Raw genomic sequence first — 26,496 nt, 5'->3', positions numbered from 1 at the left:
TCGTTCATGAAGTGAAGTCCGGAGGGCTTAGATCATGTGCTAACAAGACGGAGATTTTTGGACATAAATGATGAGCTTTTTTGAACAAAACTACATTCGTTATGGACCTGTGATACCTGGAAGTGACATCTGATGAAGAGAATCAAAGGTAATGGATTATTTACATAGTATTTTCGATTTTAGATCTCCCCAACATGACGACTAGTCTGTATCGCAACGCGTATTTTTCTGGGCGCAGTGCTCAGATTATTGCAAAGTGTGATTTCCCAGTAAGGTTATTTTTAAATCTGGCAAGTTGATTGCGTTCAAGAGATGTAAATCTATAATTCTTTAAATGACAATATAATATTTTACCAATGTTTTCTAATTTTAATTATTTAATTTGTGATGCTGACTTGACTGCCGGTTATTGGAGGGAAACGATTTCCTCAACATCAATGCCATAGTAAAACGCTGTTTTTGGATATAAATATGAACTTGATAGAACTAAAAATGCATGCATTGTCTAACATAATGTCCTAGGAGTGTCATCTGATGGAGATTGTAAAAGGTTAGTGCATCATTTTAGCTGGTTTTATGGTTTTGGTGACCCTGTCTTTGAATTGACAAAACATTGCACACAACTCTTGTAAATGTACTGTCCTAACATACTCTAAATTTATGCTTTCGCCGTAAAACCTTTTTGAAATCGTAAAACGTGGTTAGATTAAGGAGATGTTTATCTTTCAAAGGGTGTAAAATAGTTGTATGTTTGAAAAATTTGAATTTTGACATTTATTTGGATTCAAATTTGCCGCTCTTGAAATGCACCTGCTGTTGATGGAGTGCACCACGGGGGGGACGCCTGCGTCCCACCTAGCCCATGACGGTGACACAAGCAATATATTTACTTGTTGGTGGCCTATGTGGTGGTTGGGGGGGGGGATGCAGCATTCCTTTTGTCCTTTATGTCTCTAAAGAGATCAGGTCCTTAATGTCAGCGTCACACTATGAGTCAGTGTGAGTCTGTGACGTCAACCTGAATTGAAAACGGACGAAAAGGGTGCTTGCGCGAGCTCTGTATCTCTCTGGGGATGGAAGGGAGTCCATCAAGTCTCCTAGGAGACCAGGAAGTAAGAGAACGCAAACAATGGGTTAAAAGAGGAGGAACGGGAGAGGGAGAGACTGGAGCATGTGTGGACAGTGCAAGAGAGATAAATATATATCTATAAAATAGGGCTAACGGGGGAGGAAGGGGGAGGGAGGGAGGGATAGACACAGACCAGGAGAGAGAGAAAGAGTAAAGCATCAAAACAGAGGACAGAGGCCGCAGTTAAAAAAAGAGCGAGAGAAAGAGAGAGCGAGAGAGAGAAAAGTAGTGAGGAAGAGAGAGCGAAATTAAAAGTTGCTCACTGTTCAGCGCTGATGTACTCGGCCTCCACGGGGGTGCAAGCCACCTTGCCGATGCGGACCCCTGTCTGGATGTCCTTGAACTGCAGACCCAGGTTCTCCCCCGTGATGGTCAGCATGGTTCCACCCTGTCTGGGACCCGTCTCTGGAGACAACTGGAGAGAGGACAGAGATTAGGGTTGTTCGAAAAAGAAACATAATTTACTAGACCAAGGAAAGGCCCTCTGACTATGGCACTTTGACTGCACCCTCATAGGTACAGTCAATTCGGTTGAAATGGTATTGTGAACCGGAATGTCCGTTCGAGTAGCCTATATTCTTGTTCGCCAGAAAATCTTCGAGAAGTCTTCAGCTATGTGAATGTCTATCGAGAGAGACTAGTAGTGTACATCTAACGTTTCCACAGGGTGCAGCGTTATACTTTGACCACAAATGTGGTACAGGACCTGGACGAAAGAAAAAAAAGGGAAAAACTGAGGCACAAGTTCATGTCCGGTCCGCTGACTATTTGCAACTCCCACAAGTGATCTTGAACACAGCTTAGTGTCCGGAAAAGGTTGCGTTAGCAGTTACTACGATGTTTCTTCACCCATCCAACTCCTTTGTCAAAACCTCTCCCTCTCCCTCTCTATTAATCTACTAAATGCTATTAGAAAGAGTTCAAGTTATGACCCTTTTTCTGTAGTGAATGACCCTGAGGGTGCTTTAGAGGTACTCACAGTAATGGCTGCCCACAGCTGCCCTGTACTAATCAGTGGACCATTCATCTTGCCCCATACAGACAGCGGCCCTGTCTCTATCGTTCATCACTAGCATGATTAAGACCTGCGCTAATTACATCAGCGCTGGGGGCGACTTCCATTTGTCTGACTCCCCTCTCCCTGGTTATTCGCTCAACCCCCCTACAACTGCTGGTCTTTGAGGTGACATTTTGACCCCCGGCTGGACATATTTGGTGTGTGAGTGTTTGCATGGAAGGTTAAACACATGTGAGGTAAGCACTCTCACGGGCATTAGTGTCTCTCGCTCTCTCTCTCACACACACACACACGCAAATGTGCAAGAAAACACACACACACACACACACACACACACACACACACACAGGCCCTACCCCTAATTGGAGGACAGCAGGGCACATTGACTGAACACAAACAATGCCATCGCTGCGTAACTACGGCTATTTTGGCCTCGGCCCGCTGTGACCCCTCTCTCTCCCTCCGTCTCTCGGTATCTATGTGTGTCTATGTGTGCGTCTCTCCATTTCTCGCTCTCTCTCTCTCTCTGTCCATCTACTGTTTAGTAACGTTCATCTATAGGAACTGAATGCGTGTCTGTATTTTCGTTCCCTTTCAAGGGACGTCACTAGCCCAAGGCTAGCATGCTAGAGGCTAGCAATGACATACTGTAACATTACAGCAGGGGACCTTCCAGGGGACCTGCTAACATGGCACCACCGAAGCACAGCGGTTTAAAAACAGTAAATATGACACGGACGTCATACAAAAACAGCCAAATCGCAGAGAGCAGTTTTTAACGACCGTTGCATGTGGTGCATTATCAAACAAAGCGGGTGCGCGTCACATGTACTATCAAACGGACAAAGGACAACACTGAACGTTACACCTGGCTGATTCTTTGCACAGAACGTATCTATCAATCCAGTGAGAGAGCGAGAGAGCGAGGAGAAGAGAGGAAATTCAAAAGCGAGAGAGAGAGAGAATAAGAAAGAATAGCGAAAGAACTAAAAGAAAAGACTCCGATAAAGAAAACGAGAGAGCGTTTTGACTGCGCCGCGCTCTCTTTGTGTGGGGCCTATTGTCGTCACTGTGTGCAGCGGGTCTGGTCTGGAGATAGCATCTGGTAAGGGGTCTGAGAGGAGAGGGCTGAATCTAAGATGAATACAGTGGAGCAGGCAGAGCCCTATCACCCAAATGAAAGGGAACATCTACAACTGGGAGAGAATCTACTCAGATGGAGAGGGGGGGCTGAAAATGGCCTCTGGGTTTCGTTTGCAGACAAAGAGGAAGCGCAGAGGATCTGAACGTGTGTGTGCACGTCACGTCAACAGCACACATCTAGTCGGTACAATTAAGTCTCAGACAGTCATATTAAAGCATGTGAGCCATAAAGACTTGGACATGTCTGGACATTCAGTCGTATGAATTTACTGCGGCAAGAAGAAGAATGTGAACCCTTAGGAATCACCTGGGTTTCTGCATAGATTGGTCATCAAATTTGATCTGATCTTCATCTAAGTCACAACAATGGACAAACATAGTATGCTTAAACTAATTTTTTTATTTATTTATTTTTTATTTCACCTTTATTTAACCAGGTAGGCAAGTTGAGAACAAGTTCTCATTTACAATTGCGACCTGGCCAAGATAAAGCAAAGCAGTTCGACAACATACAAAAACACAGAGTTACACATGGAGTAAAACAACATACAATCAATGATGCAGTAGAAAAAAAAATAAAAAAAATAAAATAACGCACAAAGTATTGTATTTGTCTTGTCTATATTGAATACATCATTTAAACATTCACAGTGTAGGTTGGAAAAGGTATGTGAACCCCTGGGCTAATGACCTCTCCAAAGGCTAATTGGAGTCAGCTAACCTGGAGTCCAATCAATGAGACGAGATTGGAGATGTCGGTTAGAGCTGCCTTGCCCTATAAAAAAAAACTCATAAAATCTGAGTTTGCTATTCACAACAAGCATTGCCTGATGTGAACCATGCCTCAAACAAAAGAGATCTCAGAAGACCTAAGATTAAGAATTGTTGACTTGCATAAAGCTGGAAAGGGTTACAAGGGTATCTCTAAAATCCTTGATGTTCATCAGTTCATGGTAAGAAAATGGTCTATAAATGGAGAAAGTTCAGCACTGTTGCAACTCTCCCTAGGGGAGTCTGTCCTGCAAAGATTTTACATTTACATTTAAGTCATTTAGCAGACGCTCTTATCCAGAGCGACTTACAAATTGGTGCATTCACCTTATGATATCCAGTGGAACAACCACTTTACAATAGTGCATCTAAATCTTTTAAGGGGGTGGGGGTTAGAAGGATTACTTTATCCTATCCCAGGTATTCCTTAAAGAGGTGGGGTTTCAGGTGTCTCCGGAAGGTGGTGATTGACTCCGCTGTCCTGGCGTCGTGAGGGAGCTTGTTCCACCATTGGGGTGCCAGAGCAGCGAACAGTTTTGACTGGGCTGAGCGGGAACTGTGCTTCCTCAGAGGTAGGGAGGCGAGCAGGCCAGAGGTGGATGAACGCAGTGCCCTTGTTTGGGTGTAGGGCCTGATCAGGGCCTGAAGGTACGGAGGTGCCGTTCCCCTCACAGCTCCGTAGGCAAGCACCATGGTCTTGTAGCAAGCACCATGGCAAGATGACTGCAAGAGCACAGCGCAGAATGCTCAGTGAGGTTAAGAAGAATCCTAGAGTGACAGCTAAAGACTTACAGAAATCTCTTGAACATGCTAACATCTCTGTTGATGAGTCTACGATACGTAAAACACTAAACAAGAATGTTGTTCATAGGAAGACACCGCGGAAGAAGCCACTGCAGTCCAAAAAAAAAACTTTGCTGCACGTCTGAAGTTTGCAAAAGTGCACCTGGATGTTCCACAGCGCTACTGGCAAAATATTCTGTGGACAGGAACACACAACACTATGTGTGGAGAAAAAAAGGCACAGCACACCAACATCAAAACCTCATTCCAACTGTAAATTATGGTGGAGGGAGCATCATGGTTTGGGGCTGCTTTGCTGCCTCAGGGCCTGGACAGCTTGCTATCATCGACGGAAAAATGAATTCCCAAGTTTATCAAGCCATTTTGCAGGAGAATGTTAGGCTATCTGACCGCCAATTGAAGCTCAACAGAAGTTGGGTGATGCAACAGGACAACGACCCAAAACACAGAAGTAAATCAACAACAGAAGAAAATACGCTTTCTGGAGTGGCCCAGTCAGAGTCCTGACCAAAACCAGATTGAGATGCTGTGGCATGCCCTCAAGAGAGCAGTTCACACCAGACATCCCAAGAATATTGCTGAACTGAAACAGTTTTGTAAAGAAGAATGGTCCAAAATCCCTCCAGACCGTTGTGCAGGTCTGATCCACAACTACATAAAACGTTTGGTTGAGATTATTGCCGCCAAAGGAGGGTCAAACCGTTATCAAATCCAAGGGTTCACATACTTTTCCCACCCTGCACTGTGAATGTTTACACGGTGTGTTCAATAAAGACATGAAAACGTATCATTTTTTTGGGGTGTTATTAGTTTAAGCAGACTTTGTTTGTCTATTGCCGTGACCGAGATGAAGCTCAGATCAAATTTCATGACCAAACTATGCAGAAATCCAGGTATTTCCAAAGGGTTCACACTTTTTCTTGCCGCTGTATGTATGAATTCATACCTGGAACACATCATGCATATTTCACATGAAGAAATAATATATGTTCTGAAACATAGGAAGAATATTATGGACCTGGTCATACGAACTGGACTTAAATCCCAGTAACAGACAGAGATAGAACGTTCTAGAAACAAGCCCTACAGGGTCACTATGGAGCTACCGTTATACATCCAATATATTGGTGTTTCGCAAATCAATCATTGTCCCTTTCACTGAGAAGCACTAGCTGTAGTCAACATTGCACTGTAGAAGTACCGTTAAGGGTGGAAAAACTGGATGAAAATATACCCTTGTACTCAGAACTAGTACTCTTTAATAAAATACATCACAAACATGAATAATGTTGTTTTGAATATCAAAATGACAGTGGAAGAAAGGTCCTTTGTCACACAGCTGTGGATGTGGTATTCATTGACTGCTATAATACTGCTGTGGTGGTGTGTTTCGTGTTGTAACAATGGTAAATCGCTGTGGCTAGGTCGATGCACTCTAGAGGGGGAGGAAGAGAGAGAGAAAGGGAGAGAGAGAGAGAAAGAGAGATAATTACAGGAGAGAGAAATGGAGAAAGAGAGCGCTTAACACACAATGTCCAGCAATAGCCAATATTGCAGCTTAACAATACATAGGGGAGGGCGGGGGAGCAAGGAAATCAGTCGCCTTTTACAATGAGCAGTTCCAACAGAGAAACAACACACACACACACACACACACACACACACACACACACACACACACACACACACACACACACACACACACACACACACACACACACTTAATTGGTTTCCGAGGGGTGGTCTTAATGCTGCTCCGCAAACCCTATGAGAACTGCTGGGGAGATGATGGATGATAGAGGGCCAAGAAGGAGGCAAGACCAACCCTATGACAGTTCATTGCTGCATAAATGACGTGTGTGTGTGTTAGGTTACGAGTGGCTGTGTTTACGCGCCAGTGTGTGTGCTTGTGTGTATTTGTTGATATTTGCGGGGACAAGTCACAAGGGAACCAGTTGTTTTTGTTTGTGAATGCAAGATCAGTTCATCTTTCTCCCTCATGGGAGAAACGCATGAAAACATCAGGAAAATTAACACAATTCTTATAAGTACATTTTATAGTAAAGTGAGGGGGAGAGAGAGAGCAAGAGAGGGAGGAGAATGAGAGGGAGGGAGAGATAGAGGGCCACAGCAGGCATAGGTGGTAAATTACTTATAATTATGGTGAAATGGCCTTTCAGTGTGCCCCACTCTACATGCGAGCGAGAGAGAGAGCGAGACTAATGCAACTACCACTAGCAATATTAAAGCATTACGGTGTCCATATTAGGACACCGTCAACCTCACTTTGACAGGCTAACAATGTGGATCTTACCACTCACTATTGTACAATGTCAAACTGAGCAAGTTTACAGGGAGAAATATAATTAAATGCCTCTCAATCCCAGTCGTCCCAATGAAATGACTGGCTAATCCACTAGGTCATAAAGGGCCACACAGTGGCTAATGCACTTAGCGAAGTACTAGCATTATAACAGGCTAACAATGTGGTACCCTACCGCTCACTATTGTACCGTATCAAACTAAATTTAGAGCGAGAAATAGCACAAAACGCCTCTCAATCCCCATGCCTTGAATCCCAGTCGAACACTTGTCCAAATGAAATTAGGGGCTAATCTGCTAGCTAATAAAAGGGCCACAAAACGGCTAGCGTACTTAGATTAGCGCGAGCAAGAGAGCGAGCGAGAGAGAAAAGAAATAACAGAGAACGAGTCCAAGTTTAGGGAAGGAGGGATTTGAGAGTAGGGACGTTGAGAAGTAGGGTAATATTCAATTTGGGTGGAAGAGGAAATGGTCTTTCTAGCGTAAGAGGGATATGTTCTTCAAGGAAGAATGAGATTCTTTCAGTTTGTCATCTGTCCACTGTTGAATGTTCCTGTAATGTTAATGTCGGAGGAAAATAACATGGCAGTGTCAAGGCAGCGTTGTAACAATGCTTGGTGGGCGCTAGTTATTTTTGTCCTTTTTGTGTCTCACTGTCGAGTCTCTCTTTCTTCCTCCTCTGTCTATCTTCTCTTTTCACTCGTCTTCTTGCCTTCCAAACCCTCTTCTCCCACCTCTCTTTTTGAAGCTCTTGTACTGTACCCTTGCTTTTTCCACTGTATGCTGTTTGTGCTACCAACATCTTCCCCTCAGGCCAAGCTTTACCCCCACCCCTCAGCCCCCTCCCCACACCTCGTGCGCTTGTTTTAAAGAGATAAGTGAAGCGCGGGTGAGAGAGGGAGCATTAGCTAATGGATTTATCTGTGTGCCAGTGCCCCAATTATCCCAATTAAAGGAGAACTTCACTACTTAGGAACCTACTCTTTATTTTTTGATGTACACAATTTCACGTGTACGGCATCTTAAGACCTGCATCACGATACTGAGCGCCATTTGTAAAAGGACGCATTTTGGTGTTTTTGTTGTTGTTGTCTTTGTACATGATTTTTGGATGCCCTGGAACTCCAGAATGAGGACCAGGAAGTCAATCTCTGCTGGGGGTAAGTTTTTCAAAACCAATGAAAATCGCAAAAGAAAAATGTGTGGACCTTTCTATAACATGGCATTTCCACAAAAAAATACAGATTAGCTTCCTAAATAGTGAAATTGTCCTTTAAGCATTCAGAAACTGAGGGGATACGTGATCCTTTCCCCCCGCAGTTAAGAAGCATACACATATTTCAAGGTGGTGGTAGAGGAAAACAAATGAAAAAAAAGGGGCATGCATTTCATTTTTGAAAAACAGTAGACTCCCCATCTCATTAGTGTAACAATTAGAATGAGAGAGAAGGGGAATAGAGAGAGAGAACAAATCTGTCTACATTCATGCTTGACGTGGTTCATACAGCAGTGTGTGTGTGTGTGTGTGTGTGTGTGTGTGTGTGTGTGTGTGTGTGTGTGTGTGTGACAGACACAGTGCTGCACTGTTGGGACAGTGACCTGGGCCACGGCCAGACGAGGACCACCGCTATGGCTACCCACTGCAACAGCTGGTAACGTCACGCCACTCTCACACACTCACACACACTCACACACACACACACACACACACCTCCCTTCATCAGTCGTCTCGGTGATCCGTGACGGCCCGTAGACTGCCTCCTCTGTCCTGCCCATCTGTAAGACTACACAGTCTCTGTGGCGGGGGGGGGGGGGGGGGCAAGCTACCTCTCCAACTGTGTCCTCTATCCCCTATTATCCCCTTTATGCCATGTGTTGCAAATACCTCACATTGAAACTTAACTCCAATTCCTTGTACACTTAACTTAAATGTCTGAGGATGTCCTAATATGGACGCCGTATTTTTCCCCCTGAGTTGAAGGAGTTCCTTATATGGATGCTGTTCGCCGCCCACTCTAGTACCACCCTTCCCTTGCCAGCCGTACCTTTATGATCTTGGGGTGGGCACAGCGACTGTTGCCCGTGGTGGCATGCATCCAGCTGCTCTCCAGGGGGGCACATTCCTGCCTCAGGGAACACTTCTTCTCCTGGACGCACCAGCCACACTCAAACCTGGGGTCAGCCTTCAGACACATCCCACAGCTGTCCCTCAGGGCAGGGCACTTATACAGGTGGGCTGGAGGGAGGAGGGGGAGAGAGAGGAGGAAGTGGGGGGGAAGGGGGTGAAAGAACATGTTCAGTTGGCATCCGAAAGTCTGAAATGACACCAACCCTTTCCCACATCGGTCACAATTTAGTCTTGCAAAGTATGTCTCACATGTCACCTCTAAAAACCAAAAATCTTCAACGATATTACCCCCCCCCCCCCAAAAAAAAAATTACACAACTCAATATTTTTTTAAATATGCAATGAAGCCAAGCGGTACTCAAATGGCCGCAAGAATTCGACGGAAGAACATTTTCAGCCTCTCAAATCCCATTGGTCATGCTTAAACTTGAAAGTAACCCTGGGCCAATTAAATGATACTAAATGAGTGATTTAATTACATTTACATAGCGGGGGTTAAGCGAGGGAGCATCGTTATATGGTTATCTTCGTTAAAATGAGGATGAGGAGAGAAGTGACAGAAAGAGGGAGACACATTGAGAGAACGTGGAGGAGACACACACACCACATGAGCAACACACCGAATTTAACTGTGATTGAAAGACTTAATTGACTCGGACAATCAGGTGTGTTGCTGCTTGGTTGGAGAAAAACCCTGCACCCATACTTGTCTCCCTCCCAATCTGTCAATGCCCAGCGTTCACCACCTCAAACACTCACCCGTCATTGACACTGAGATACATTGTACTCACTATTCAGACAGGTACAAAGCTACATTTCTCATTGTGGTACATTGTGCCTGAATCTGGTTTGTTGTGGGGTTTGTCTGTAGAGGCTTTAGTGAACACTTCCCTAAACGTGATGTTATCTTCCATCTCACATCGCAGCAGGAGCACCCTGCTTTACAACCCCCCACTGCCGTGGTAACAACAACAGCAAAACGCTGGGCGTACACAATTTATCCACGGAAGACATCGCTTATTTTCGGGGGGGGGGGGGGGGGGGGGAGCCTACACCCTAGTTGGTGTGTGTGTGTGTTTAATCACGACCCACAGGGCCCTGTTTGTGGAGCGGCGGCGCTAAACACACACATGCGAAGCCACACACACACGAAGGCATGTCCACGTCTAAACACCCACCCACACCGAACCACCCACTCTACGCCTAAGTAACTGACGTCACAGAAAGGTGAGTGTGAAGTGACTGTGTCCAGTTTTGAGGCTAAGGGTGTGTGCCGGCGCGTGCGCGTGTGCTCATAACATGTGTGCATGCATTTCTGTGTCTTTCTAAATACCACACAAGGGATGTATGGTAGTTTCCCCACATTCCTTACACATGCAACACACCCTTGCCAGCCACACAGTTGCCGTCCAAAGAGTTGCATTTTAGCACGGTAGAAACTTACTGAGCTATTTGAGAGAGTATATTTTAACCTAATAGCGTGTCAGAGCATGTATATAACTTCCCGACTTGGCTTCCAACTAGCCCTTTTGGTCACTCTACGAATGATTTAACGTGCAGTGGTAGCTTACATAAAACTGAATCTCCATGCTACTGCCGTGGCTGTGGCCATCCGCTTGGAGAAGCTCCCACAAGGCGTCGTACAAGTGGTGACAGTGGGCGGCAGACATTTTCAGAGCTTTTCTGGAGTACCACAAAACTGTGTTACCCTTCTGAGCTAAAGCCTAAGACATGACCGCAGGGAGCTAACACAAGTCACGCAGGTTTACTCATGACAGGCGCGTGGTTCACCGAACCGCCTCTGTTACGCACACATTGCTATATGTACAGTGCGTTCGGAAAGTATTCAGACGCCCTTCCCCTTTTCCACATTTGGTTAAGTTACAGCCTTATTCTAAAATGGCTTAAATACATTTTGTTCGTCATCATTCTACACACAATAATCCATAATGACGAAGCGAAAACAGTTTTTTTTTTTCAATTTGAGCACATTTAAGAAACAATTTAAACATTTACATAAGTATTCAGACCCTTTGCAATGAGAGTCGAAATTGAGCTCAGGTGCATTCTGTTTCCCATTCATCATCCTTAAGATGTTTCTACAACTTGATTGGAGTCCACCTGTGGTAAACTCAATTGGTTGGACATGATTTGGAAAGGCATACACGTCTATATAAAGGTACCACAGTTGACAGTGCATGTCAGAGCAAAAACCAAGCCATGAGGTCAAAGGAAATATCCGTAGAGCCCCGAGACAGGATTGTGTTGAGGCACAGATCTGGGGAAGGTTACCAAAACATTTTTGCCGCATTGAAGGTTCCAAAGAACACAGTGGCCTCCATCATTCTTAAATGGAAGAAGTTTGGAACCACCAAGAATCTTCCTAGAGCTGGCCACCTGGACAAACTGAGCAATCAAGGGAGAAGGGCATTGGTCAGGGTGGTGACCAAGAACCCGATGGTCACTCTGACATAGCTCCAGAGTTCCTCTGTGGAGATGGGAGAACCTTCCAGAAGGACAACCATCTCTGCAGCACTCTACCAATCAGGCCTTTATGGTATAGTGGCCAGACGGAAGCCACTCCTCAGTAAAAGGCACATGACAGCCCGCTTGGAGTTTGCTGAAAGCCACCTAAAGACTCTTAGACAACGAGAAACAAGATTATCCAAGACAATGCAGGAGTGGCTTCGGGACAAGTCTCTGAATGTCCTTGAGTGGCCCAGCCAGAGCCCGGACTTGAACCCGATCGAACATAGCTGTGCATCGACACTCCCCATCCAACCTGACAGAGCTCGAGAGGATCTGCAGAGAAGAATGGTTGAAACTCCCCAAATACAGGTGTGCCAAGCTTGTAGAGTCATGCCCCAAAAGACTTGAGGCTGCAATCGCTGCAAAAAGTGCTCAGGGTCTGAATACTTGTGTAAATGTGATATTACCTTCTTTTTTTATATATATATATATATACACACACATTTGCAAAAATTTCTAAAAACCTGTTTTTTCTTTGTCATTATGGGGTATTTCGTGTAGCTTGATGAGGAAAAATACAATTCAATCAATTTTAGAAGGCTGTAACGTAACAAAATGTGGAAAAAGTCAAGGGGTCTGAATACTTTCTAAATGCACTGTATATACTGTATTCTAGTAAATGCCACTCCGACATTGCTCATCCTAATATTTATATATTTCTTAGTTCCACTTTTACTTTAGACTTGTGTGTATTGTTGTGAATTGTTAGATACTACTGCACTGTTGGAGATAGGAACACAAGCATTTTGCTATGCGACGAATAACATTTGATTTGATATAACAAGAGAGTGCCTGCATTTGACATCCAAATTCGGGTCTCAGGCGTGCCACAAGAGTGTGTTACCCAGCTGAGCTAAAGTCTAGTGCTTACCTTGGATGTTGTAGGGGTTGTCGATGACAAAGTTGCCATTCCACACCACCGATAGGTCCACGGGCAGGTCGCTGATGTCATTACCTTCGTAGTTATACTGCAACGACACAAATACAACAACGACACAGTCAGACTTGCATTACTGTAATGTTGTTACAGTGTCCCTAAAGTTCACTGAAAGACAACACATTGTTGTTGCGGAGAGTTTATGGTGTTTATTTGTATCATGTTACCCCTGCCTGAAACCAAGTTTCCCCTTGGGGACAATAAAGTTTGAACTGAACTGTTGGATTTCTGTTCAAATTATTTGGGTTTTGGTTGACTGAAAAGTGAATAAATAAAAACATTTTTTAAACAGTTAGTACACTAATATCTTTTCTTTGTTTTATTTACATTGTTTTAACGTTCATGGCTCATTTGAGTCATAAGCACAAATTGGACTAACACTGTAAGTACACTTGGCCTTCTCTTGTTTCTCTCAGTGAAGACAATTACCCTAATAGGATAGGGTTACATAGCTGCTGATTGTGTAATTCCAAGAACAAGTCCCAGGATGAATTCTTAATCAATTAAGTTCTTAATATTATTGTCCATGATTAACAGGAGCTCTTGTTCAACAGAATTCTCTCAAGCACTGATCCTAGATCTCCACTCGTACTCAGATGCTTTGTGAATACAGGCCCTGCGCAACAGATGGTACGCGTCCAAATCTCTAACGACTACCTATGACGATGATCCATCTATGTGACACTAACCTAACGTAGCGGACATAAATGAAATGCCTGAGCAGCGTTTTTTCCTTTCTGGTCCTGATAAGAGAGAGAGAGAAAAATAAACGGTGGGGTAGGTTCTCTTATGCACCGTTTAATGAATCAAGTAAACGTGGAGTTAAGATGGAGCTTTGCCTTAAGGTCGCAGGCTCTCTCTCCATTTCCCCTGAAAACCCGGATGCATCCCGTAGGTATCTGGCCACGGTAAGGGTGATCTGCCACTGTCAGCAATATGTGAGTGTGGTACTCTGTTTAGATCGTTTTTCGGCACCCCTGTTTCGACATTGCGGTCCCAACATTTCACATAATATGCCGTTAGAAACAGTAAAAAAAAAAAGAGACACAGCAATGTGCATTCAGTAGATAAGGACTCCAGCACACAGCAATGTCACGGTACGTGATTGGTTGGTTCATTCGCCACATGGTGATTGGATGATTTTCATTCTGTCTACACAGCCTCCTACAACTAATGAATATTCACAGATAGAATTTTTAAAATAAAAGTTATGCTTTTAGACTGAACTTAAAAGGACTATTTATTTAGTAGCCATTATATATTTATTGGATCACTTTACTCAGAGTTACTGCAATGCTCACCATTGAACATTAATGCGACTTTAATCCAACTTTTCAGTGGTAAAGTATGTTTGCTTCTATATGGACTCCGGTAGCGTAGCCGACTTAACTTTTTACACCGTGGTAGAGAGGTAATAGAAAAGGATAGGGTAGGATAAGGAGAGGGTGCTGTGTGTGTCTATACAGTATATGGATTGAGTGTAGGGCTGTCCGACCCCCCCTCCCCCCAAAAAATTGACTGGTAGACATTTTTAAATGTTTATTTTTTCCATATAGACACACGCTATGTGTTTTACTCAAATCAACTACATGTAGGCTACTGAGCTTGTCTGATGCCCTAACACTGACTAAATAATTAAGACACACACATGACTCAAGAGGGAGCCAAAGATCAAGATAGCCTAATCAGAAAGAAGAAAAAAAATATTCCGAACAACCAGATTCTGCCATTCCGCTCCCAAAGTTGCCACTAATAGGGTACACCAGGGGTCTGCAAACTTTTCCATTTGGAGTGCCAATTTATCTTACCATGTCTACCGACCTGCGTGCCAGTTATGATTTTTTAAATAAAGTCTTCGTATCTCAAAATCATTGTCATGTGGTTAATACAAATTATATCTAACTCTAAATGAAAATTAGACAAATCTAAAAAGTGGCTTGTATTGCCAACTATGTAAAAATAGCCCACATAAAGCCAACAAATAAAAAGATTGCAGCCTGCAGGTCGAAAAATATCCTGATAGAAATGAATGACATTGGCTACACAGGGCCTGTCTGCAAGGAACTTGACACATTGTATCAACGATCAACTTGGTCCAGCCCAAAGCTTGTGCTAACAATCTTGAAACATTGTACATTGGTTTCCTGCACCCTGAGCTCCGGACAGACACAGACGGATGCTATTTTGCGCAAGATGATGAGTGTGTGAGAGAGATATTGATAATGTGAGAAAAGAAGGTAAAAAAGAGAGGAGCCTGGCTGAGAGGTAGGTGAAATTAGCATCTCACTCATTATCAAGGTACACTCGTAACAACAACAATTATAATAATAATAATAGTGGAAAATGTATTGTGATTAACAACAACTACAACAACATTAATGATAATAATAATAAATTAAAAGTAGTAGTAGGCAAGTCTGCCATGTGGCTTTTCAGTCATGTTCAAACAAAATGGTAAATATTGACATTACATTGCACTTTCCACTGGCCGTTCCTTCTGTTGTGGCAGGAGGACACATATTTGGCTGTCAAAACTGCACATTTTGGCTTTTCATCCAATAAATATGAGCTTTTTCTTCAGATTCTCTGTACTCTAAAGAAAGATTCTCTTAGGTCTGAGTATTTGTCACAGTGTAATAGGGAATGCAGCTCTGTCTCTACCTCTCCCCGGGGGCAGAGTGAGCACAGCCTGTTCTCTCTGGGCAGCCAGGTTTGCCTGAGTCGACCGGTCTCTATGACCAAACTGTGCTCACTGAGTCTATACCTAGTCAGTGTTTTCCTCAGTTTTCCATCAATCACAGTGGTCAAATAGTCTGCCACCATGTACTGTCTGTTTAGAGCCAAATAGCATTGGTTTACTTAGATTTTTTTTTGTTTATCTTTCCAATAGGTGATATATTTGTATTTTTGCTTTGTGATAATTTGGATGGGCCAGATTTTCTGAGTACTGTCCTGATGCTTTGTTCGGTTGGTAACGTTGAATGAATTGAGCTGCTGGTTGAGGGGACTCTTCTCCAAGGTCACCTCTTGGCAGTTGAGGAATGAGATAAGTGGTGGTCACTTGTTTTTAAATGAAAATAACATTTGGTGGCTCTTTTTTGGATATTAATCAGAAGAGGGAATTGGCCTAATTCTACTCTACCTGCGTTGTTTGGAATTTCTCTCTGTACCCTGAGGATGTTCTTACAGAATTCCGCATTCAGGGTTCAAATTGGGTGTTTGTCCAATTTGTCAAATTCTTGTTTTGTAAGCGCACCCCACACGTCGCTGCCCTATATTGTAATTGGTTTCTCTAATGACTGTCTCGCCTGGTTCACCAAATACTTTGCAGACAGAGTTCAGTGTGTCAAATCAGAGGGCCTGTTGTCCGGACCTCTGGCAGTCTCTATGGGGGTACCACAAGGTTCAATTCTTGGGCTGACTCTTTTCTCTGTATATATCAATGATGTCGCTCTTGCTACGGGTGATTCCCTGATCCACCTCTACGCAGACGACACCATTCTGTATACTTCTGGCCCTTCCTTGGACACTGTGCTAACTAACCTCCAAACGAACTTCAATGCCATACAACACTCATTCCGTGGCTTCCAACTGCTCTTAAATGCGAGTAAAACCAAATGCATGCTTTTCAACCGGTCGCTGCCCGCACCCGCCTGCCCGACTAGCATCACTACTCTGGACAGTTCTGACTTAGAATATGTGGACAACTATAAATACCTAGGTGTCTGGCTAGACTGTAAACTCTCCTTCCAGACTCATATTAAACATCTCCAATCCAAAATCAAATCTAGAATCGGCTTTCTATTTCCCAACAAAGCCTCCTTCACTCACGCTGCCAAACTTACCCTAGTAAAACTGACTATCCTACCGATCCTCGACTTCGGCGATGTCATCTACAAAATTGCTTCCAATACTCTACTCAGCAAACTGGATGCAGTCTATCACAGTGCCATCCGTTTTGTTACCAAATCACCTTATACCACCCACCACTGCGACCTGTATGCTCTAGTCGGCTGGCCCTTGCTACATATTCGTCGCCAGACCCACTAGCTCCAGGTCATCTATAAGTCTATGCTAGGTAAAGCTCCGCCTTATCTCAGTTCACTAGTCACGATAACAACACCCACCCGTAGCACACGTTCCAGCAGGTATATCTCACCCCCAAAGCCAACACCTCATTTGGCCACCTTTCCTTCCAGTTCTCTGCTGCCAGTGACTGGAACGAATTGCAAAAATCGCTGAAGCTGGAGACTTATATTTCCCTCACCAACTTTAAACATCAGCTGTCCGAGCAGCTAACCGATCGCTGCAGCTGTACGTAGTCCATCTGTTAATAGCCCACCCAATCTACCTACCTCATCCCCACATTGTTTTTATTTACTTTTCTGCTCTTTTGCACACCAGTATTTCTACTTGCACATCATCATATGCTCATTTATCACACCAGTGTTAATCTGCTAAATTGTAATTCTTCGCGACTATGGCCTATTTTATTGCCTTACCTCTTCATGCCTTTTACACACACTGTATATAGACTTTCTTTTTTTCTACTGTGTCATTGACTTGTTTATTGTGTTATTGGCTTGTTTATTGTTTATTCCATGTTACTCCATGTGTAACTGTGTTGTTGTCTGTGTCGCACTGCTTTGCTTTATCTTGGCCAGGTCGCGCTTGTAAATGAGAACTTGTTCTCAACTAGCCTACCTGGTTAAATAAAGGTGAAAAAAATATATTAAAAAATAAATTGGTTCTAAGATGGAGAGAAGACAAAAGGAAGAGACTAGCTAACATGTCCCTAGAGAAGGGTTGATTTCTCTCAACCTGAAACTTTGACCCTAACGGTCATGGCTAGGGATCTCCCCATCGTCTTTCTGAACAACCAATCAGAACATGGTATGACTTGCACACGCGCAAATGCACGCACAAGCACACACTGTTGGCCACTGGGGTGGTTTGGGTTTTGTCCCCACACAGGGACCTACTGTTGAGAGGGGATGTAGAGGCCTGTTGTTCAAGCAGAGACGTACACAACAGACAAGACTCCCCTGATACACTACACACATTCATATTTTTTCACAGTGGGGTGGCATGGTGTGTGTGTGTGGGGCAGAGGGGTTAGGTCTCATCCATACCTCCATCTCCATGTGTACACCAACGCCTGATTAAAGTTTAATATCTCCTATCCTCAAAGGGCCAGACACACACACACACACACACACACACACACCCTCCGAGCGAGAGTGGGTAATGCAACAAAAGAAAACGCATTTCCAATTCACACACTTGTACATGTGCGAAATAGGGCAGATATAAGCACCCACCAGATGATGATTATTCTTAATTATTCTTACACACACACACGGTTTATTCACATAGGTATATTCTGCTAACACAACGTGGCCAGAGCACAAAGTTCTAGAGGTCGCCCAGTGAGGTCAGACACGTGCCAAACGTATCTCTCTCACCGACATGCAGTTCTGCACAAAACCGCTGATCAACTTACTTAGCCCATATGCCATGGCGAAGAAAAAAAAACATTCATTCCTGTTTACGGGATACCAATTGGCTTGGGATTATCTCATATTTATTAGCCTGAGCCGGCGATGTTCCTCTCTCACTAAATGTTCCTGTTGCATAAGATGTTCAAACCAAAACAAACGGAGCAGCACAAATTAACAGCGTGCCTAAAACTGTTCTCCCCAGAGAGACGGGGAAGTAAACAAATACAAACTACCCTGGGAACGTTTAATGAAGCTAAAGGAGAGAGAGAGAGGGGGACTGAGATAAATAGAGGGAGGGGGCGAGAAAGAGAGACACTTTCCACTTTTCCCCCCTCTTGCTCTGACAAGTGATATAGCTCAAGGAAGGAAAGATAGATAATTAGAGTTTAGTCCCAAAAAGTTATGATAAGTGTACATATTACATCCTTAAAAAAAATACAACTTTTACATTACCCTGCAGTTTACCTATAAAATGGGCTGATGGTGAAGTACAGTAGACATTTTAGGTATCCATCTCACAAAATAAAAAAAATGAGCTCTCCACAAATAAGTTCAATAGAAAACGAGTAAAAATAGACAATATCCTACAACCATGGAGAGGTAAATATATGTATGGAAAAATTGCAGTGATTAACTCCTTAGTCATATCTCAGTTTACTCACTTATGGCGCTGCCTAGTCCTGATGATTTGTTTTTCAAATCATATATGAGCAAAAAATATTTTCACTTTATCCGGGACGCTAAACAAGAGAAGATAAAGCGTGCCTATCTAAATAATGAATATGAACTGGGTGGGTTGAGATTATTAAATATAAAAGCACTAAACCTCTCTAAAAGCTTCACTTACACACAAGTTTTACTTGAACCCTAAATGGTTCTCAAGTAAATGACTAAGAAAAAGCTCATCCATTGTTTAAAAATTGCCTTTTTTCCCCCTTGTGCAGATTGCCATGTCTCATTTTCGATGAATTCTAAATGAAACCTTTTTCAAGGTCTCTCTTTTTCAAACAAGCATTGCACAGCTGGTTACAATTCCAATTTCATCCCCTGAAAATATAGAACAAATTATACAACGAATATTATGGTTGAACTGAAATGTGCTGGTTGATAAAATACCTTTGTTTATGGAAACGATGTTTGAAAAGGGTATTTTGTTTTTGAATTATATTGGAAATTGGAATGGTAGAGTTATGTCTTTTATGGGGTTATCGGAATTGTATAGGAAGGTCTGCTCAATATAAGATTACAAACAAATGATTACAGCATTACCCCAAAAATGGAAGAGGCAGGTGGCAGCGTGATGAGGTAGCGAACTGGTCTGTCTGCCAAATATAAAGGATCAAAACTGTCAGAGGAACAAAAAGAACATAAATAGGAAAGTATACCAGTTTCATTTGAGGACCAGGATGTTGACAGCTGTGCCATACAGATTGCAAAATAGCTGGGAAGAGATTTCTGATGTAACGATTTCATGGCACAGGGTGTATGAGTTGATATATAAAACGACGTAAGATTCCAGACTTCGTGCTTTTCAGCTAAAATTACTGTACAGAATTCTTGCTATCAACAATCACCGCAGCTTTGCAGATTTTGTTGTGAGGATACAGAATCAATAAACCATTTGTTCTGGTATTGCCCTCAGGTAGCCTGTTTCTGGTCTCAGGTTCAGGAATGGCTGAAAACGCACTGCATGAATCTAAAATTGACCATAGAAATAGCATTGTTGGGAGATCTGGAGAGACCTGGTCAGTCAATTACTAATACTCTTAAATGTACTTATCTTCAACTCGCAATCTGGGGATTATATTCGATCGGATAGATTCAAATATCGGATGGTTGAAGAGCAGCTGTGGGGGGGGTTCTTAGAGGGTTGGTGGCCTGGCGGTTGAGAGCTTGGGCCGGTGGCCAATAGGTCGCTGGTTCGGGTCCCCGTTTTGACTTTGTGTGGAGATCTGTCAGCATGCCCTTGGGCAGGGATTTGACCCTGGTTGCTTCGGTGGGTCGCTCTGGATTGAAGTCTGTTAGACTGATTGTAAGTAATGTAAATGTTGAGCAGCTTCACTGCCGGTAGATTGTATGCTTTAATATTCAATAAAAAAAAAAAAGGAAAGGTAGAAGAGGGATAAGAGATACAGTAGTAGCCTAGATACTATGGGCTGTGATTGTCATGGAATGTTGGATGCCGGTAATTGGCCAGCCAAATCTGTTGTGAAATGTAATGTCATGTTTTGTTTTTATTGTATACAACTGCCTTAATGTTGCTGGACCCCAGAAAGAGTAGCTGCTGCCTTGGCATGGGGATCCATAATAAATACAATACAAATGACGCGGCTACCGTAATAACAGTTCGGTTACCACACAAAAAATATATTGTTAAAAACGCACATTTTGTCCTCTCCTCAGCTCCTGACCGCATGTGCTGCCGTAGAAATAGAATGAATAGAACAGGCGTCCCCATTTCAAGTCTATGATGGCATAATGGGTGGACTGGCAGCCATTGCTAGTGTACCCATAGGAGCAAAAGCAGGAAGTAAAAGCAGGAAGGAAAAGCAGGAAGGAAAAGCAGGACCCATCAATCTGTGCTGTGATTTGTGGATTAAATTCAACTGACAAAACAAAAACTACCTTCCATTGCAAGAGCCACGTCAGTTAACATCATTTGAATGTACATTACCATGGAAATTGCATCACAATACCAGGCAGGCATTGCGAGTGTACCCATGAGTTTACCAGTGAAATAGCCAAGGTTAAGAGGTTCCAAGCCTGTTATATTCATTCCATTTCTATGTGTGCTGCTGCTGCTGCTGCTGCAGGGTGGGGGCATTGTCTAGGCAACCGAAGACTTGTTTGCTACGGGACCAATAAAATGTGATTTGATTGCTTGTTTCAGCAAGGATCAATAAAGTTTCATCACGTTGTCAAGAGTCCACGTTACTGCAGAAACTGACACAACCACAAGAATTCCCGGCTGTCTCGTTGTATGAAGGCAATTATATTTTCATGACTGTCTTCATTCATAAACGTTGGTTATACTGTAATTGTGCCAGACCTACTAGATACAGTAGCAGAACAGCTCCTCGGCTGAAAAGCGCAGATGATAACAAAATAAGACAGAAGTTTACTTCAGGCAACAACGAAAGGAGGGTGGTTGGTCGGGGTGGATGAATGGTGGTATAATGCGAACATCTAGCAACCTGAATGTTTGCACATTCGAATCTCATCACGGACAACTTTAGCATTTTAGCTAATTTGCAACTTCTTACTACTTTTGAGCTACTTTGCAACTACTTAACATGTTCGCTAACCCTTCCCCTAACCCTTTAACGTAATCCTAACCTTAACCATAGCTAACGTTAGCCACCTAGCTAAAGTTAGCATTAGCCACCTTGCTAACGTAAGCCACAACAAATTGGAATTCGTAACATATCAGACGCATTGCAAATTCTTAACATCTTGATGTCATCCACAAATTAGCACATACCATATGAAACGTGACATATCATACTAAATGGGATCAGGCTAAAGAAACATTTACTATGTTACGTCTACACCCGAGTCCAGGTTGCATGCAAGAGTCACCCACAGATCCAGATAATTAGTCATGTTGAAGGGGTACCAAAGCAAAATTCTAAAGATATCAACGTGCCAAAGGCTAGCCTATGCCTGTGTGCAGTGCTCAGATACTCCCAAACATCTCTCCCCACCCCCTCTCTTTTTCCCTCACCAGCCAGGTGAAATTGACAGGTATGTAGTCACCAGACTAAGACCATGTTTATGCAAGACTCCCCCCCCCCCCCCCTTTGCCTCCTCTTTTGTTCAATGTTAAAATTAGACAGCTTGAGGTAATCACCGAAATGTGGATCCTTTGAACAATAACTTTTCTACCTGCTACGTGCCATTAACTCAGGCAACGAAACAATTCTTTAAAGCAAGGTAAAAAAAAAACTCTGTTGGGAAATAGATGAACGAAAAATGTTGCTCATTGATAAACAAAGGGATGGAAAAGCAACGAAGATGTTGTTGGCAAGGTGATTAACCTTTTACATACAGAATAACACAGGCTAATTGACATCCAGAGGCTGCGTTGTATCGACCTTGATAAACCCCAACACACACGCACACGCATTGAGACATGCACACACAGAAACGCACGCCGCCACAGACCGACAGACATACACAGTCCAGATATGAAGGCATAATCAAGGATCAAGTGGTAATCTGCCCGAGGATTAGTGTGGGGTCAGTCAGTATGGAATTAGGCCCGGCTCATAACATGACTCTGTCTGGGCTAATCTGGCTAGCATAACAGGATTGGAACAGGGCCAGAGCAAGTTAGGATCTCATCACGTCGCCCACCACATTTTTTTCTTATTATTATTGTTAAAAAAACACAGAGGAAGGAAGAAACTGCTGGCTCGAGGAAAACTGCAACTATATTCCTATATTCGTATAGTCCAACCCACGTGCATATTGGCCAAGTCCTGGCCATTTCAAACGAGAAGACGCGGGGGGGTAGGAATTTTGTCAAATACACCCACTCGTTCGCTGCCCATCTCACTAACTTGGTCAGTCCTCTACAAACACCGTTTGTTCTCCTCTATTTCTCCCATCTCGTTTCCCCCCCAGATTTAAGGACACCATGCACGCAACACACCATCAAAACCTGACATGAGGCGTTTCTTGGAGGGAGGGATTAAGGAAGAGAGTATGGGAGGCATGGGGGGAGGCAGAGAGGGGAGGCAGAGAGGGAGGGACGGAGGTGGATAAGCTGACATATGCTGATAGCCGGTCGGCAAATTCACTCTTATTTAGACAGGACGGCGCATGGGAGCTGTGTACCGCCTCACCCATCAGGAGAAGGAAGGGGAGGCGGGAGAGGGAGGAGGAAACTGCTGGACTGAGCAGCAGGCTGTGAGAGTGGAGAAGGGGGAGAGAGGAATAGGGTTGATTCCTGATGGGAGGAAAGGGGTGGATAGGGGGAGGAGGAGTGAGGGTAAGGCTGTTGAACAGTGGGTGTTGTCTCCCTCTAAACACACACACCACCCTAATTAAAGAAGTTGCCTGCCTTATCCAGTTTTAACGAGCAACCTCGGCGGCAGGCCCCCCCCTGTTCATCATGTCCGGTTAACCATACTGTGTCATGCTATACCATACATGACCGGTCACCCCCTTCTCTGAGGGAGGACCGTCAGCGATACAGTTACTCCTCATTATATCCAGTGCCTTTCTAACGGGTCAGTGTTTTCACACACAAAACACTTTCAGTGTGGTGCATATGCAAGACTTCAGCTCTAAGCCTCCCTCCTTTCCTCCGTATTACACTCCTCCGTCTAGAGGGGAGGGATAGTTGGATACAAAAGGAACAGGTCAAATCCAATTTTATTTTGGTCACATGCGCCGAACACAGGTGTAGACCTTACAGTGAAATGCTTACTTACAAGCCCTTAAGCAACAATGCTTTAAGACGTTAAGAAAAAAAAGTTAAGTAAAAAAATTGATTAGTAAAAAAAATTTAAAATAAAAGTAAGAACTAATTAAAGAGCAGCAGTAAAATAACAATAGCGAGGCTGTATACAGGGGGTACCGGTACAGAGTCAATGTGAGGGGGCACCGGTTAGTCGAGGTAAATGAGGTAATATGTACATGTAGGTTGAGTTAAAGGTACTATGCACAGATAATAAACAGAGTAGCAGCAGCGTAAAAGAGGGGTCTGGGTAGCCCTTTCATTAGCTGTTCAGGAGTCTTATGGCTTGGGGGGTAGAAGCTGTTAAGAAGCCTTTTGGACCTAGACTTGGAGCTCTGGTAGCGGTTGTATAAGTACGTTTAGTGATCACCATTATCCCTGCAGCTACACTCCGCCTCTACTTCTCTGACCTCTCGTCTCCTTTCCTCCTTATTCCCCTCATCCTTTCCTCAGCTGTGTCCTCCTCCTGTCTTCCAAACTTCTCTCTCACTCCATCGCAATTACGTTTCCTGTGTGCCCCCCCCTCTCTCCGAGCAAACTTCTTGGATCTTTTCTTGCTTTCTACTCCACTCTCCCTCCCCTACACTCTCTTTACCCACCCCTCCCTCATTCCTGTAAGCCCCCTCTTGCCTCTTTCCTTCTACCTCCCCCTCTGCCTCCTTCCTTCTCCTCCATCGCTTCCTCAGCCCAATTTTCTAACCGTCTGCCCCTCTTGCCCACCTTCCCCCTCTCTTATCCTTTTCCTGGGTCCTGGGAGAGGGGCTGGTGTTTGTGTGTGTCTCAGCGCCCGACTGCAATTCATCATCATTTTATCATCGTCCACCTTAATTGGAACCCATCAGGCTCTCCCAGTACTCTTAATTTTTGTTTAGAAACAGCTGCTGTCCGCATGCACGTGCTCATGCACACACGAATTGAGAGGAAGATCCGAGGCCAAAGAAGATTTCTCCTTCCCTCCCGTATAATTTTCTCCCAGACTGTCCATCCCTTTCTCTTTTTCTCTTAATGGAGGAGAAGTGAGAGAAAACGGGTGATGGAGTGGCCCAGTCTTTCATCCGACTGAAGGTGGCGGTGTAAAGCCGGCGCTGATATTATCTGTCCCCTCTCTTTATTTTCCCCCGTGGAGGGAGTGGTAGGAGGGAGAGTGAAAGAGGAAGGAGGAGAGAGACACACCAAAAAAAATTGGAAGAGAGAGGAAACAAGCGAGTGAGAAAAAAAATACAGGAACCAAGAGAGAAACCATGAGTTAGACAAACTTATTTTCATTCTCCCACGCAAAATCCTCTCCACCCCTCACCTCCCCCTCTCGAACTAACAAACTAAACTAGCCAAACAACTAAACTCACTAAGAGCGTGAAAGGTTGCTGGGTCGAATCCCCGAGCGGACAAGGTAAAAATCTGTCGTTCTGCCCTGAGCAAGGCAGTTAACTCACTGTTCCCCGGGCGCTGAAGACGTGGATGTGAATTAAATGGGGGTGGGTTAAATGCGGAAGACACATTTCAGTTGAATGCAGTCAGTTGAACAGCTGACTAGGTATCCCTTTACATGCTCTCTCATTTCATCCCCTCCTCCCCTCTCCTCTCCTCTTCTTCTTTTCTCTCCTCTCCCCTTTTCCCTCTTCTCCCCTACATTTACATTTAGCAGACACTCTCATCCAGAGCGACTTACAGGAGCAATTAGGGTTAAGTGCCTTGCTCAAGGGCACGGCGGCCGATTTTTCACCTAGTCGGCTCGGGGATCAGAACCAGCGACATTTCGGCCCAAACGCTCTTACCCGCTAGGCTACCTGCCGCCCTCTCCTGCCTTCTCCTCCCCCTCTCAGAGACCAGCTGTGGTCACTTATTGAGTCTTGTGACCCTGGCTTCAGCAGCCTGGCTGTGTTTCCTCTTGTTTACCAGCTCCCATGACCCCCCTCTGGCGGGCTGGATGAGAGGAGATCGCCTGGACACTGTCAACAAGGAGAAAAACAGACACACTCTCCAGGTCCTAGCCCTTGTGAGAGTTGAGACCAGGGGAATGTGTGGTGTGTTTTGCTTTTTGTTTGTTTTAACAGGCGGCAGGTAAGCTAGCGGTTAAGAGCATTGGGCCAGTAACCGAAAGGTCGCTGGTTTCGAATCGCAGAGCCGTCAATGTTGAAAAATCTGCCATTCTGCCCTTGAGCAAGGCAGTTAACCCCCAACAACAACTGCATCTCGGGCGCCGAGGACGTGGATGTCGATTAAGGCACCGCTCTGATTCAGAGGCGTAGGGTTAAACGCGGAAGACATTTCAGTTGAACGCATCCAGTTGGGCAGCTGACTAGGTATCCCCTTTCACTTCCCTTTTTTTGGTCATTGTTTGGCCTGCAATATTGAGACATTTTTGATTGCGCAGCCATTACTGTTACAATTTCCATTATTTTACAGACAGTTCCTTCCAAAGAATTCCAGAAAATACTGTATAAACACCGACTATCCGATAATAGGCAGAGCTGATCTGTATAATTCTCTTTTAAAAAACATATATTTTCCTTATGTATTACAGCTCTGTATATTAACGGAGAGTCACTGTGTTTATGCAGTATTTACTGAAAAATTATTAAGGAACTTTTTCTTCTTCTTCTCTCGTCTTGAAACCCATTGCCATAGCCTTCCAAAAGTCTTGCACATACAAAAGTATTAGATCAAGCTTCTATGGATAATTATTGAGGAGCTGCTTACACAAATTATCCTGTACAGAGCTCATTTATTTTTCCTCACCAGGGTTGGGT

General features: G+C 43.9%; 1 protein-coding gene across 3 annotated transcripts in view; it reads right to left on the bottom strand.

Moving 5' to 3' along the window:
* The window catches only part of LOC106565213 (plexin-A1), a 256,630-nt gene that overhangs the window by 58,707 nt on the left and 171,427 nt on the right, over positions 1 to 26,496 (bottom strand). For all 3 annotated transcript variants that reach the window (XM_014132076.3, XM_014132080.3, XM_014132077.3), the window contains exons 11-13: positions 12,716 to 12,812; positions 9,233 to 9,423; positions 1,393 to 1,544 (exon numbers count right to left, since the gene is read on the bottom strand). In XM_014132076.3, the coding sequence (XP_013987551.1) occupies positions 1,393 to 1,544; positions 9,233 to 9,423; positions 12,716 to 12,812 (440 nt within the window). The remainder of the gene's footprint in view (positions 1 to 1,392; positions 1,545 to 9,232; positions 9,424 to 12,715; positions 12,813 to 26,496) is intronic.

This window comes from Salmo salar, chromosome 12 (genome assembly GCF_965601325.2).
Source record: "Salmo salar chromosome 12, fSalSal1, whole genome shotgun sequence".
In the NCBI taxonomy this organism is placed as follows: domain Eukaryota; kingdom Metazoa; phylum Chordata; class Actinopteri; order Salmoniformes; family Salmonidae; genus Salmo; species Salmo salar.
The sequence above is the reverse complement of the archived record's forward strand: the minus strand, read 5'-3'. Positions and strand labels throughout refer to the sequence as shown.